The sequence below is a fragment of the Macrosteles quadrilineatus genome, unplaced genomic scaffold (genome assembly GCF_028750875.1).
Source record: "Macrosteles quadrilineatus isolate MER2022 unplaced genomic scaffold, UCM_ALF_1.0 Scaffold_3__2_contigs__length_128488019, whole genome shotgun sequence".
NCBI classification, from domain to species: domain Eukaryota; kingdom Metazoa; phylum Arthropoda; class Insecta; order Hemiptera; family Cicadellidae; genus Macrosteles; species Macrosteles quadrilineatus.
This window is the reverse complement of record NW_026542596.1, coordinates 86,842,518-86,857,459: the sequence shown is the minus strand read 5'-3', so window position 1 is coordinate 86,857,459 and position 14,942 is coordinate 86,842,518. Positions and strand designations below refer to the sequence as shown.

At 34.7% G+C, this 14,942-nt stretch overlaps 1 protein-coding gene across 1 annotated transcript in view; it reads right to left on the bottom strand.

Moving 5' to 3' along the window:
- The window catches only part of LOC128991174 (serine/threonine-protein kinase mTOR-like), a 79,448-nt gene that overhangs the window by 37,683 nt on the left and 26,823 nt on the right, over positions 1 to 14,942 (bottom strand). The window contains exons 21-26 of the mRNA XM_054413954.1: positions 12,842 to 12,952; positions 12,105 to 12,235; positions 11,062 to 11,266; positions 3,122 to 3,293; positions 2,177 to 2,357; positions 912 to 1,128 (exon numbers count right to left, since the gene is read on the bottom strand). Coding sequence (XP_054269929.1) covers positions 912 to 1,128; positions 2,177 to 2,357; positions 3,122 to 3,293; positions 11,062 to 11,266; positions 12,105 to 12,235; positions 12,842 to 12,952 — 1,017 coding nt within the window. The remainder of the gene's footprint in view (positions 1 to 911; positions 1,129 to 2,176; positions 2,358 to 3,121; positions 3,294 to 11,061; positions 11,267 to 12,104; positions 12,236 to 12,841; positions 12,953 to 14,942) is intronic.

Here is a 14,942-nt window from a genome sequence, read left to right as displayed (position 1 = left end):
TATAAAAAAGAACTAACTTTTTCAAGTAAATTTTATAGTGAGATTGTGATAAATTTTACACTGTCATATTGGTCTCTTACCTTGTAACTCATGCGAGGATGCGTCTAAGATAGGACTGTTAGTCTACGACAGTACTTACCTGTATTGGGATAAAGAACATTTCTAACCTTAGTATAGATTCTCGTTTTGCCTTGAACATAGTTTATCCCTTAAGGTTGGTTCAAACATATCAGTCATGTGTCACGTCACACTCAACCAAAACATTCTTTAATGGATTTTCTATTGCGTTATCTACACTCATCCGTCGCAGGTTGGTCAGTCGCTCTGTCGGCATCTGTCAGTCAATTTCAGATTTCTTTCCACAGATATTTTTGGATTGTTCGGACGCCTGAGGGACGTGTTTGAGGTTAGAAAATAGTGTTTTTGTTATTTAAATGATTGTGTTTATATTTTGAGTACTGTTTGTAACAATCAACAAGATGGACGATGAAAATATGATATAATTTAGGATTTTAATTTAAAAATTTTTACTGTAACATCACTTTAAATATTAGAGACGGAAGACTGACGGAAAGTTGACTGAAGAATTGTGGATGCAACTGAGACGAAACTGTGACTGGACTGTAACAGAACTGTGACTGAACTGATATGTGTTAATCGACCTTTAAACTCATGTACATTTTGGGATATAGTAAACCTAAAAACACAAACTACTTAACTAGGTATCGACACAATTTCCAACATACTTGCATTGTTCGGAAATCGTTTGGATTGACTATTTTTGCCGGTTTACCCTGCTGTGCTGTATCGATTTAAATGTTTATGGCAAGTAACAATATTGCCTGTTGATACACAAAAGGAAACCTAATGAATAATCAACCATCAAAAATTTGACAAATGTATTATTGCACCTGCTGAGCTGTAGCGTACTGCTCCCGATGTACAGCCAGCACTGCACGGTAGAAGGCTCCGTCTGTGGTGTCCCGTGGGATACACGATACGTACTGGTCCATGGAGTCCCACTGGGACAGACCCCAGCTGGCTGCAGCGGCCATGCGAGACATGCGCTCTCTACCTGTGTCAGTCAGCTCTGTCCAGTGACCACTGGCTACACTGTGGAGTTGACCCCTACAACAAAGGTCATTGGCCTTGCATGAGATGCCTCTTTCTAAACCGACCGTTCAATCTCTTTACAAAAGGATTCTTTGGCAGTTTCTCGGTTTTAAGAGATAATGTTAGAATGGCTCCATAATAAGACCGAAATGATATTAATTTATTTTGTATATGCATTCAACACAAATCAAACTTTCAGAGTGGGCAGTAGGTGTTTTACAAATTAAGGTTTTTTCATTATAAATTTAAAAATTACAAATTTATTATTTATTATTAAAAATTTTTTTTTTTTTTATTTAAATAAACTTTAACAGTTATCATAAAACTATTATTTTAATGATGATATAGAATTGGGGAAAGTCATAAAGGAATAAAAGTTATGGTAAATTGAAAGTAATTTATTATTATAATAAGCTGTACCGAACCGAATTTGTACCCCGTAAAATGCTGTTCCAAAACGATGACGGAAATTAAGCCAGAACCGTACCGTACCGACTTTTTCAGTGCACCGCAGACCCCTATCATCAGCTGATAAAAGGTGTGATTTCTTAGACTTTGCACAAAAACAAAGAGTCAAATAAAATCAGTAGCAGCACAAGAATTTATGTTCAATTCTAAAAAAATGTGTACCCTTTAAAAAATCTGCAAAATATATTTTAAATATCTTGTGGTTTAGACAATTTGTGGCATGCAAGACGAATGGGCATAAGTACATAGGCTTATCATATGTAGTTACGTTCCTTCGTCTTCCTAGCGTCCAATAATTTACTCGGTGAAAATTCAATTATTTACCAGAGATTATAAAAATTTCGAGGACATCTGTGAATTACTAAAATATTGGGGACTTTTTGACTCTGACATAAAATACTGCTAATGATAAACTAGTTGATATTTTTTTAATATTCAAAATACATACCTTCACATCAACAAGTAAACATGGTAGTTAGACTCGCAACATGTTTCGCCTATCCAGGCACACGATATACTGTCCAAGAGTGCTCCATACGATTAAAGATTTGTCATTGTCATTCAAACAAACATACACATAATGTCGTTTCCTCACCAATCTCCCAGAGCCTCCATACACCGCATCTGGCCCAGCACCAGCTCTATGTCATTGGGGTTGTCAGTGAGTCGCTCCTCATACGCATGCAGAGCCTTCTCCCAGTTGTGCAGCTTCTCATACCACCTCTCCTGGACCTTCAGGTGCTCGTCTTGGTGGGACATCACATACTCGACCAGACCTGGCAGGAAAATAAAATTTGCCATCTTGACTAAGGAGGACTTTTTCTGGGAAAGATTTTAATAGTAATTTAGGATGCGTACTTTTGTTTCTGTCTGGAACTAAGCATGAAGGAAGGACAGTGTGTTTTCTCTGCCTTTTAAGAAAATGCAATGCTTAAAATACATATTTCAAGTCTGTGATTTGATATAAGATTAAGCCATATTATCAACTTGATTAATACAGTAGAACCTCACTTACTTGACAATTTGTGGTCCCAGAGGTTGTCGAGTTATCCAGAGGAAATTTTTAATGGGCTTTAATAAATATAACAAATTAATTTTTACAAATAAATTTTTTACTTACATGAGTACTTTTTGGTATCGAGTAAAATCTTCAAAGAAATGAAGAATATTCAACAATTAAAACTTGAAAAGTGAAACGCAAAAGCCAGCTAGACATGCGCCCTATCAGCTTTTGACTGTCGAGTTAGTGAGATTTTACTGTATCTCAATTCTTTCAATCACGGCCACATTAAAGATTATTTTCTGCAATCTTTAAAAGGACTTGGACATTTCTACCAACTGCCTTAAACAAACTATGGAGATAATTTTAGAAAGGACAACAGTGAAATACAAGTATACGATTCAAGATTCAATTGGAATCTAGAATATTGAATTTTATATTTAAATATTTACTTGAGATTTGATGGATTAGAGATAAGAGATTTGTAGTGAGGAGAGGCTTCATCCAGAACAAATTGGGTTTAAACTTAGCATTAGCTACCTTCAGCAGCCTCCTTCTGTTGCAGCTTGTTGTTGATGGATATAAGAGCCTCCAGGACCTGAGAGGTGCGAGCCTTGTGGAACTCCTCCTCTTTGTAGTGCAGAGCCTTGGCGTAGGCTCTACAATGCATGGCTCTCTCTCCCAGCAGCTGGGGGTCCAGAGGTAGCGGGCCCTACGGCAAAGCAAACCTTAGCAACAACCTGACAAACATGTTCTTATATCCTGTGATGTTAGGCTCTAGCCCAAAACAGTTTTACTCATTACTTCAGGCGGGTCGCCGTCTATGTGTCACCCCGACAACCCATCACCTCGGTATTTTGGGCACAGACGACAACGTGTCACCTCGTAAAAATATAACGATGCCGTCTAGGTGTCACCTCGTCTAGTTGTCACCTCTTCTCTGGAGGTGATTGTTTGTCGTGTGTAGAGACGACTGCCTGTCACCTCGCACGCTTGCGTCAACGTGTCACCCCGACTACCCGTCACCTACTCTAGGCCCAGGTGACGATCTGTCGTTGCCGTTTACGACAAACAGTCACCTCGTACACTCGCGACAACGTGTCACCCCGACTACCTGCCACCCCGCTCCATCTGTTTACGTTTTCTTATAACGCATAATAGGATTTCTCCACTTGGTTTATCGGCGCTACCATGCTTGAAAACAAATAATTGTATATGTTACAATAAATAATAAGCAAATAATAAAATACATTATAAATTATGCATGTTTAATCTTCACTAACTAGATGATACACGCAGGCTCCACCCGGGTAATAAAACTAAAAAATCTAACAAATTAATAAAATAATACTAAAATATAGGTAGTTTGAACCAAATAACATTAGGTTGGTTCTGTATACTGCAACAGGTAGAAGAAAAAAAATATTTGCAATCTAAATGCAGTTAGGACATTTTCCAATGTAGGAGATTTTATAAAAAGTTCAGTGACACTGTTACATAAATTTTAGTTTAAGCCAACATTGCATGCTCTCAGCTTAAATAGAAGTCAGTCATTGTGCCTGAGGAAATAAAAACGACCTTTTGCGATTACAATTTTTCATGTTAGTGCCAAATATAAACTTAGTTCCAGATCATAACAGATGTTACATTTGAGACTAAATTTTTAAGACGCCGTTAGACATTTGACCAATTAATTGAACATACATTGAAATAGCTCATAGTGTATTTGGATGAATTAATAATTATTATCCACTAGGCCTTCTATGGCCACGAGAGAAATTTGTTTCTTGCATTCAAACACAAAAATGAACTAGTTAAATATAAAAAAAAAAACTACAAGATATGTCAGAAAAAAATATGTTTCATGCTAAATTAAAATTAAGTTCCTTTACTTTAGCTTACTACAATCATTAAATTCAAATATATATTTAATTTTTATAATCCATGTAATTCAACAGATTAAAACTATTATTCAATTAAAAATTAAACCTGATATTCCAAAATATAAGCTTTCAAACAGCACTGAAAAAAACTATCTTACATATTGAACACATAACTCTTGGGAAGTTCAAGAATAGACTTTTAAATGTTAAAGGATGCATTTACCTGAGTTAAGTAAAAGGTATTCTTGTTAATACAAATATACAAACTTTGAGTTTTTTTAACTTATCAAAATCGAAAATTTTTACTGTAGTTACTGCAGTTTTAAATAACGCCTTTATAACAACGGTACTTGACAATTGCTAGATTTGGAGCAACAGGTACATAGTACTTAGTTATTTAATGAACTCTAATATTATAAATTCAATATTTTTCAAGTAAGCCTATCGCATAAAAAACACAATACCGACTAAGATACTATTATTTAAAAAGCTGTATGTCTTACCATGTAAACACTTCAAATTTGTTCGCATTAAAACACGTCGTTCTGTTCTTTTAAACCCCGAACTAACAAACCAATCCATATTGCTAATAAAACGGGTTGATTAAAAAAATTAATATAACTGTTAACTGTTGACTGTTATTTAACTGTTAATCACTGTTTACTATTAACTGTTATAAGAGTCGACGTATAAGAGCTCCGCTCCGCTAAAAATCTGGGTTTTCTAATTTTTGTCCCTCAAGACACAAAATTTCCCAAATTGCCTATAGACCTCTTTAGAGAGCTTAAAACACAAAAAATTCAGTATATCTAAGTATTTTTGTACAATTATTAGTTATTGTACAGAGAAAATTTATAAAAATATTATCTGAAATTTCCTATGTTATTCTTATGAAGAATATTGTAAAATGTTGTAGTTGCTTGTTTATGGAAATATTTTGATCACACTTGGCAAATTTATTTATTATATACTGAGATATTATTATTTTTCTAAAAATACACACTTTATTAGTTTCCCTGTAGCAGCAAACTTAGTTACTCGCTAAACTGAATGCTAAAAATGCATTTTTAGGCCTAATTGAAAATCAGTTCAAGTAAATGGGAATTTGCTTATTAATAGACTGCAGGCTTGCTGCAGCGGAGGTATTATTTTTTTTTACAGATTTTTTGTACTTATTTTTGAGCCTGTTTTATTTATATAGGGATTCCGCACATATACAGGAAAATATATTTCTAAAAGGTTTGTGTAGATTTTCTCTGCGATGCACGGGAAATAAAATATGAATTTACTAAAAGACCCATTCTGCTCGGCAGTGTCGAAATAATTATCATATCCTAGAAATGATCAAATTTATGATTTTTGATTTATTAATATTGTTTCTTGATATAGTAGAGTTTTGAACTTAGCTGATTCTAACAATCAATAGTTCAACAATCAAATTAAAAACTGTAATTCAACGGTTATTTTGAGTCAAAAACATAAACAATACTGGAGCAATTGATTTTAAATCATAGACAAACTTTATAGAAAATAATTTTTATGTAGGTTGTTCACCTTGCCTTTGCTTGAAACTCGTCCGATTGGAATGACTAATAGCTTAAATGAAAACCGATATTGCACTGAAGGTTCGTCTTAGACCAAAATATATCTATAGGATTATATAATTATTGAAGGTTGGAGAAAAAATAAGTACATATAATATATTTGGAATATGGTTTTAATTCATATTAAACTATTAACAAAAAAATATAAAAAACCAAGGAATAAATGTGCGGAGGGGGTATTTTAATCAGCCACAAAGTATATACCATGTAAGGACCGAAAGTTACTTTTAAAATTGTTTGTCATAGAATAGGAAGACCGGAAGCCTGATATGATTTTTTTATATCATACGCACGGTTATTCACTGGCGCAATCACACACATGTACTGCCAATTGTGTAAATCATCTGTTTTAAATGGAGTCTTTTAAGTCCTGAACAATGAATTAAACTTTTATTTCGTAATAAATTATAAATTTCATAATAGTATATAAGTCCTCAATATCTTCAGAGATCGAAAAATGACAAAATAAAGTGCCAAAATATAATCTGAACTGATTTTACTGGTACTGTATGTCATTTAAGTTTTGTGAATTGAAAACAATTTTGAGAAGTTTTTTTTGTGCTTGTTAACAAAACATCTTTAAAAATTGTGTTCATGTTTTATTTTTTCTTTAGGGTGTTCCAATTCTAGCTACGTCACACAATGTTTGCGTCCATCATCGCGCAGATACCGGACAGGCCTAATCCGCTGTTGCCAAAGCATACAGTAGCTGTTGTTCTTCTCTGGGAAGCCGAGGGGTTGCGTCTCAGCGGTCATTGCTACTGCCTCCCTTTAATTCTCAGAAACAGTGGCAATGACCGCCGGGAAAGGGTAGCGCACCCTCTCGTCTTACAACAATACCTATGTTTTGACAACAGCGGATTAAGTCTGACCAAGTCTACCTGAATATTTCTTAGATTACAACACCTTTTTAATCCCACTTATTATATACAACTGCCTCTACATATTTATCTCTACGAAAATTAAGTCTTTACTTAAAATGGTAGGTTGAATAATTATAAAGCTCGATGGACCAGGTCAACACAATCCATCCATCCATATATATAATACGCTAAGCCGATTTTTGTAAACAGAACTCCTCCCTCATTTTTGGACCGATTTTGATGATTAAAGTGTCAAAAGAATGGCCCTGATCTGTAGTTTTGCAAAGTGTTTTTATTTGTTTGAAATCTTTATTAGTTTGGACTGGATTTTCCATCAAAGTTGGGTTTTCTCCCATAATATTAACATGGGGGAATCTAAATATTTAATTAGAAACTTTTCCTCCGCTAATTTAAGAGAACGACTGGGCGTAGAAACTTGGTAGAGGTGTCCAAAGAACGGTCTTGGTCTGTAGATGAGTTATCAAAAGAAAAACGAAGTAAATTCCCTTAGGGCTCTGCCCCAGAAGCCTTTAAAGATCCCTCCACAGATTTGTTTACATTTTGGCCATGTGGATAATAATTTTTGTTTTTTATGAAACAACTGTTAATTTTTAAATTGTATTTTAAACAACAAACACTTATTGAGAGTTACTGAATTGTCCAAAGGAAGTATTTTTTGCAATGTTATTTTCTTGAACTCTTCGAGGTCCTTTGAATGTTACTAGCTTAACGAAAAAAGTGTTGTGCATGTTTACTGGCGCTACTCAGCAACAAAAACAATTTAATTTATCTCAAAAAAATATATTCTTAAAGTGCACTGAGCAGCAGCCTAAAACTCAAACTCACATTGTGACATTTATGATTCGGCTTATATTTCTCCAACAGTTATTCATCTGCAGAAGAAGTTCAGTGTGCTCTTAACGTGTCTAATAACATCCAAACACACAAACCTTGCCTAAAATGGTACCTATTTTGACAAATTATTTGCAGTTTGGTCTATATTACGGACCGTGGCTCACTGGGTTGGTAACATTATTGAAAGTAACACGATATTTTGGCTGTAAGAGTAAATACTATTTAAGCAGCTACTGTCATGACAGAAAGGTCATATTCCTTTTAAATCCTTTATAAGATACGTTGATTAACAATGCATGTAAATGTCAATATTTACGTAACAGCCAATTTACAGTATGTTTTTCGCTTAGGATATGCCACATTGCTATTTCATTTACATTATTTGTTGCCAATGAAGCTACACGACCATATAAACGAGGAGGCCCCTAACCGTCGATTTCGACGGGTTTCACCTAGTATAAAATAAACCCTGATGACTCCGCTCAATGTTGTGGATGCCTCTGCGAATGCTACCTAGTTTATTTAATACTAGAGAACCCGCGCGGCTCAATGAGCCGCATAGTATGGAACATAGCGCCGAACAAAGCGTTAAGCTCATATTAGAGTAATTCTAGTTACATCTTAGAGTTACACTTGTTAGAAACTAATTATAAATATCTGTATTTGCGTCGTCAAGGTTCGCCTACATTATTTCTGCTCTCAGTTTTAACTGATAACTTCTAATAAATGCTAAACGATCTGCTTCAGTTCGAGTTAACATGTCGCAACAAAGTTATCACAGCATTGAGAATAAAAATTTTAAAAAAACTGTTGCCTCACTGATAACCTGTGTTAAGTAATTTAAGTTGGGCCATTTTATTTCTTTGAATTGAGGCATCCCCTTGATCAAACGAATTTTCTCCGTAGAGAATCCTGAAAAGTGGGGTGATGGTGATATTAACCCTTTCATGTGCTCCATTTTTTACCCACAAACTCTGGGTTACCAACTGGACAGCCATAATCTGTTTTGAATAGGCTAAAGTAACAACACCATTGAAAGTTGCTTAAACGACCCATTTGCGTTTTTTTTTTTTTTTTTTTTTTTTTTTTTTTTTCAATTGAGGTAGAGTGAGTAGTTCTAAAGTTTACAATAAAGACATAAGGTCCGCCAAGATTTGGTATAATCTAACTTGAATTTATCACAGTCAAGGCATTATTATGGTTTCGTAAATGTTTGAAATATCTCGATCTGTTAGTGTCAGAAGTAAAACATTTCTTGTATGCATTAATTTGATCTGACATTAAGCAAGTTAACTTTACCACCAAGACAACACTATGTGCTTCGTATGTTTTTCACTTCTAAAGTAAGTTGCATAGCAGAACTGGCATATATCTTACCAAGTAAATGTGTATCTGGATGAGTATCTGTTAGAGCAGGCCTATTGTACTCTCCTCATACAGATAAGATATTTTATTATTAATTGTCTCCTCCTACCGTTATAAATATTTCTTATTTGAACTTGAGGCATTTCTGTTCTTCCAACAAAACTGACTAACCTTTTACTAACCTTTTAACTTCGTCTTAATCTACTGAATATTACAATAGCTATTTACATTACAAGTGTAGTAAGAGCGTTTTTACATCATGCAGGTGAATGTCTCTGTCTTAATCTGATATAGAAGCTTGAAATATATTTTACCTAACCCGCCATGTTAAACTTCCCTATCCCAAGCGTGATGTATATAACTTCGTTACTTCTCGAGTGATGTAAAGTTGAAAAAAACTCACTCGGTGATGTAATGAAACCCATTTATAGCTATTTACATTACAAGTGTAGTAAGAGCGTTTTTACATCACGCAGGTGAATGTTGTGCAACGAGCGAATGCGAGTTGCATAATTCACCTAAGTGATGTAAACACGCTCTTGCGTAACGTGTAACGTACAAGATTTTACCTGACCCGAAAATATACAGGGGGTTACGTTCAATATTTTGTATTATCCATTTCACTCATCTTCTAACAGTAAGGTTCTTTTACAAACAAAAGCTAGGTTAGGAAAATTCTGAAATCAACACAATAAAATTCAAGCACACAGCTGATTTCTAGCGTTGAACGTCGAGGTATATTTTTTACCTAACCCGCCATGTTAAACTTCCCTATCCCAAGCGTGATGTATACAACTTCATCACGAGTGATGTAAAGTTGAAAAACATATAAAACATATTTTATATGAAAAACATATTTCGGGTTAGCTGGAGCGGAACCCGAAAAGATTTTTGAGGTAAGAATATGTCTATACGTTAATCGAGGATGTGAGCTATCATCCTGCCAAATTTCAGCCTGATCCGACAAGTAGTTAGTGCGTGATTGAGCTTCAAACGAACAAACAAACACACAAACTTTCACATTTATAATATTTAGTATGATTAAAGAAAAGAATAGTATTCATATTTAAAAGGAATTACAGAATTTAGTTAGCTGTTTCAACTAAACTGGTTGGTTCTATGATATTCAATACCATTAAAAATTAAAAGATTTACCAACAGAGTGCAGCACTATTATTATTTATTTTTTTTTATTTTATGACAACAGTTAATTTGAATTAAGCAGCAACAAAAAGCTGTGATACACAATGAAAATTGCAAAGTAGTATTGTTTACATTTACGTATGCATTTTTCTTTTAATTAATAATTTGCGGTATTGTGCGAATGTTTGAAAATTTACTTTCTTCTATTATTTAGGTAGAACATTATGTCTATTTTAGATTTGTTATAATAAACGCAAAGCATGAGTATAACTGCAATAAGCATTGTATTCGTATACGCCAGCCCCGTACGAAGGACGGGTACTCTGCTAGTTTGTTCATATATGTAATTTTAGTTAAAAGTGATGATACTATCGGAGTGACGGTTTGAGGCGGTGTCAAGTTGTCGGCTGCATCGACGCTAAACCGCCACCTCTCACGCTCGCGTCTAGGTGTCACCCAGACAAGGTGTCACCTCCTCTCTTTGGAGGTGACGACTAGACGCCTTCGTAGGTGACAACCTGTCACCTCGCACGCTTGCGCCTAGTTGTCACTCCGACTACCTGTCACCTCATTCAAACGGTGACGGGTAGTCGGGAACGATGCGCGACAACGTGTCACCTCAAAACCTGTCTTAAAAGGTGACGGTTGGTCGGGGTGACTGGTTGTCAAGGTGACACGTAGTCGCTGTCCCCTTCAGGCAAGGCCTGAGCCAGATTCTCTCTTTCTTCTAGGAAGCAAAAGAGGAACATAATATATCCTCTCATCACCTTGTCGCAATGATCCATGAACTCCGCCAAGTTGAGGATTGTCTGAGTGATCTCCGGAAGGTCGGGCACCATGAGGGCTTGCTCCAGTGTTCTGATCAGTTCTTGCTGCAGAGCTTCCGTCAGCTCCGTCCAGCACGACACAAACGCTGCGTTGAACAAGTCTCTCGGCAGCTGTGAGTAGGTCTGCGCGAGAGCCCAGCAAGACCTGAGTGGAACATTGTTACATAAAGAATGAGGTGTCAGTGATTATCCATAATAAAATTAAGTACAGTCGAACCTCGTTAGTACGAACCTCAGTAAAACGAAATCCAATTCAAACTTTCATAAAGGTCAATGCTAAAAGCACCTCATACAACCTAGTCATTAGGTTAAAAACCTCCATGAGACGAATATGTCTGTTATATATTAATATAATATGCTAGGACTGATTAACCTCTATACAATGAATATTCTTAGCACAAAACCTCTACAAAACGAATGCAACTTCTTTAAGACGAATGTCTCATGATTTTAACCACCATAGTACGTAGTTTTCAAAACAAACAGAAGCTTGTCTCAACATGAAACCCCCACCCATCCCTCTTCCTTCCCCAGTCATTATTTGGCACGTGCCTGAGCAGTGTCCAGTAGTTAAAGTCTATAAGACGAATAACGGCAGTACTAAACCTCGATAAAAGAAACATCTTTATTAAGAATACGAATTCGTCGCCTACCACTTGAAATTATAGAGTCTTTTAGAGGTTTGACTGTAAGGTTGATTTATAGGTAGGTTCTAAAACACCTAATCTAGGTTAGTTTGGGTTGGGTTGGTTAAACCTAGGTTATATCTGTCTGTTTGTGAAGGCAAAAATTTCTAATTCTTCTGGGCTGTAATTGAAATTTAAAGCAAAGGTAGATTATGGACCTGGACAAAATATAGGCCAATAATAGGTCCTTTAAAATAACCAAATTAGGATCATCTCCTTGACATCAGAGTTTTCAAGACATATTTTTTCTCTAGTGCCTCAGTGAAATCACACTAATCTCCCCAGCGATCCACTTGCCTGAGGGCTGGAGACGGAGATTCCTTCAGGAAGTCGATGCTTAATCTCCGCAGCCACTCCAGCCAGTCGTCCTTAGACACCCTTCTGGTGGCTGTCCAAGCTTTCTGCAGGTTCTGAGCTGACGTGTGCATCTGAAGCCAAACATATTATGGCAATTATACTCGGTATTAAATTAAAACTCAGTAGGGCTTGATATAAAATTGCATCCACCAGTGATGTGTCAAAATTAAAAACCAACTTGAGATCCAAATTCTGAGATCCAGAGTTCAATTTATTAAGTTTTGGTTTTGTGATAAAAAATTCTGGTTTTGACCATTACTAGATCCACGGTTGTTTTGGCAAGGTCTCATTCACATAAGTATTGTATGAGGTCAGTTTTGTGGGTTTGGTTTGTTGCTTCAGTTAGGAATGTTGCATGTTACATTAAATTGGTGTTGGATTGGTGTATTGGTTTAGGAAGTTCTTAACTAACTTAAATATTATTCATGTCACAGACAATTTCTTCTGTTGAAAATTTTTATTTATTTATTTTTTTTACAGTACAGTAGGCCTATATTGTTTACTCAAGTTGTATTCATAAACCTAGACTAAGTGAAAGAAATTAATTTTGAAGTCACGGGTAATACCTTGTTATAGAAACAACAGCATGTTAATTACCTAACTAACCATCATGTTTTAGGCCTACCTTAAGCATCTAAATTGTGTTGTAATTGTTCAATTCAGTTTAAACAACTCACTCGCTTTATAGTCGTTGTGTCTGATGTGTTCATAGCAGCATCTCTTATCTTGTTTCTTGCAATTCTATGTCTTGTCAGTAGAAAATCTTCTTCTGCTACTATTGTTGAGTCCTGTGGAATAAAACGTCAAAATTTGGTTGATAAATTAAATTAGGGATGGTCAAGTCTCGAAATTTCGGGAAATTTTCGGGAAATTTTAAATCTCGTTACACGAGACAAGATTTCTTTTTGGCCGAGATTTTTATCGAGACGAGAATAAAAAAAAATAAAAAATAAATAAAAAAAAAAAAATTAAAAACGCCTGCAGAAAGTCAATGCAATACCCGCAATACAGGAGCGTGTTGTAGTTGCGTTTCCTTTGCGAAGGCGTTCTTATTTAATTAATTCTTTAAATGTAAATATTACTTTAATTATTTAAATAATATTACTTTAATAACATTTGAGAAGTTTTGTTAAGTGTAAGCAGTGTGAGGAATGTTTTATTACTATAAAAAGTCAAAACAAGTAACTATTTTATAAAAATTAATATTGCTTTTATTTTATGATTTATTTTATTTTAGGATAAGTTGAACTCTATCCTAACTGATATCACTATGTTTTCTAATCGTAGGCATTTTTAATAAGTTAGGCGTGATTAATAAAAAAATCTTATGCTGATGTTTTTTAATAAAAGATTGTAAATATTCTTGCCTATTATCATTATTTTTGTATTTAAACAGTCATCTAACAATGTTACAAAATCAGGTAAAAATTTTGAACGTGCATTTCCCGTTGTGTATGAGAAGGGAAATCCCGTCTCGATCTCGTCTCGAAATTTTATGAGAAATAAAAAATCTCGTCTCGTCTCGTCTCGAACTAAAAATCCAATCTCGTCCATCCCTAAATTAAATTAAATTTACTCATAATCTTAGCATGCAGTATTTTTCAGAAGTTATGTATTAGGTCTATGTGGAAACCCAAGCATGAACAAAACCTTGCTAATAAATGGATTTTGCCGTCAATTTTAAAAAATTACATTATATTACCAACAGCAAGGTGTACCGTTGGTAGTTAGTTTAAATTGAAATTAACAAAAAACAAAATCATATTATTTAACCATTGGCTAGACTAAGATTAAGAAAGAGTGTCCAGCAGTTTAAAAGATTTAGTTTGTAGGGTTGGTAGTGGTGATTGATAACCCATTTCAAGTTTTGTCAGTTAAGTTCACTGGAAATATGGTCTACAAATATGTGGTTGCTGTAGAAATTGTAAGTAGTTTTAATATTGTTTAGTAATAAGATTTTAGGAGATTTATTGTATACTGCATTTGTAGAAATCATTTTTGGGAAAAGATGTAAAGTAAAGAAAAGTTTTCAAATCAATTTGTAATGCATTTTACAAGAAAAGATAACAAGTAAAGTTTATACAGACCTGTCGAGTTTTGTTCTAGGAGAAGCACATTTTCACAAGGAGTTGTAAGGATCTTAAATCCACTTTTAATTATTAGAATTTGTAGAGAATAGTTTTTATTGGGTTTGTGTGATGTTTTCAGACAGAAATCAACCACATTGATATTGAGATTGACTTCTTGTTCACCTTCTTATGATTGGTCCAGTAGCTTTTGCACCACTTCTAGTTGCTTTGCATGGTATCTGCTAGTGCCAGTTCTGACCATTAAACCAGTGTCTCTGATTAAAGTAAGATCTTTCCACTATTTTATTATTTAGTACAAGATTTGGGAGTAATAAGACCATAATGGATTTTATTTGGAAAGTGTATTTGGTGTAATTTGAGAACCGTAAAATATATATGTATTTGGCCTACCTTGTCTTTTAATTTATCTCACTTCTACTACCAGCTTGAATTAGATTCATCCTAAATTGAAGTATACTACCTAATTGGCTACATGGTAGGGGTATAAAGGTGATCATTGAAATAATAAAACTTCACTTACTTTTAGGATAATTTTCTTTTTTTAAGTTTGTTTTATTGTAAAGGCACCTTAGAAAAATAATTCAAAGAAACTAGTACTCAATTTGTAAATTTGCTTTCATTAATCTGACAAGGGGTTTGTTGCCTTCCTTGCATGGTTTAGCTATTACTAACCTACAGAGAGTGTCAG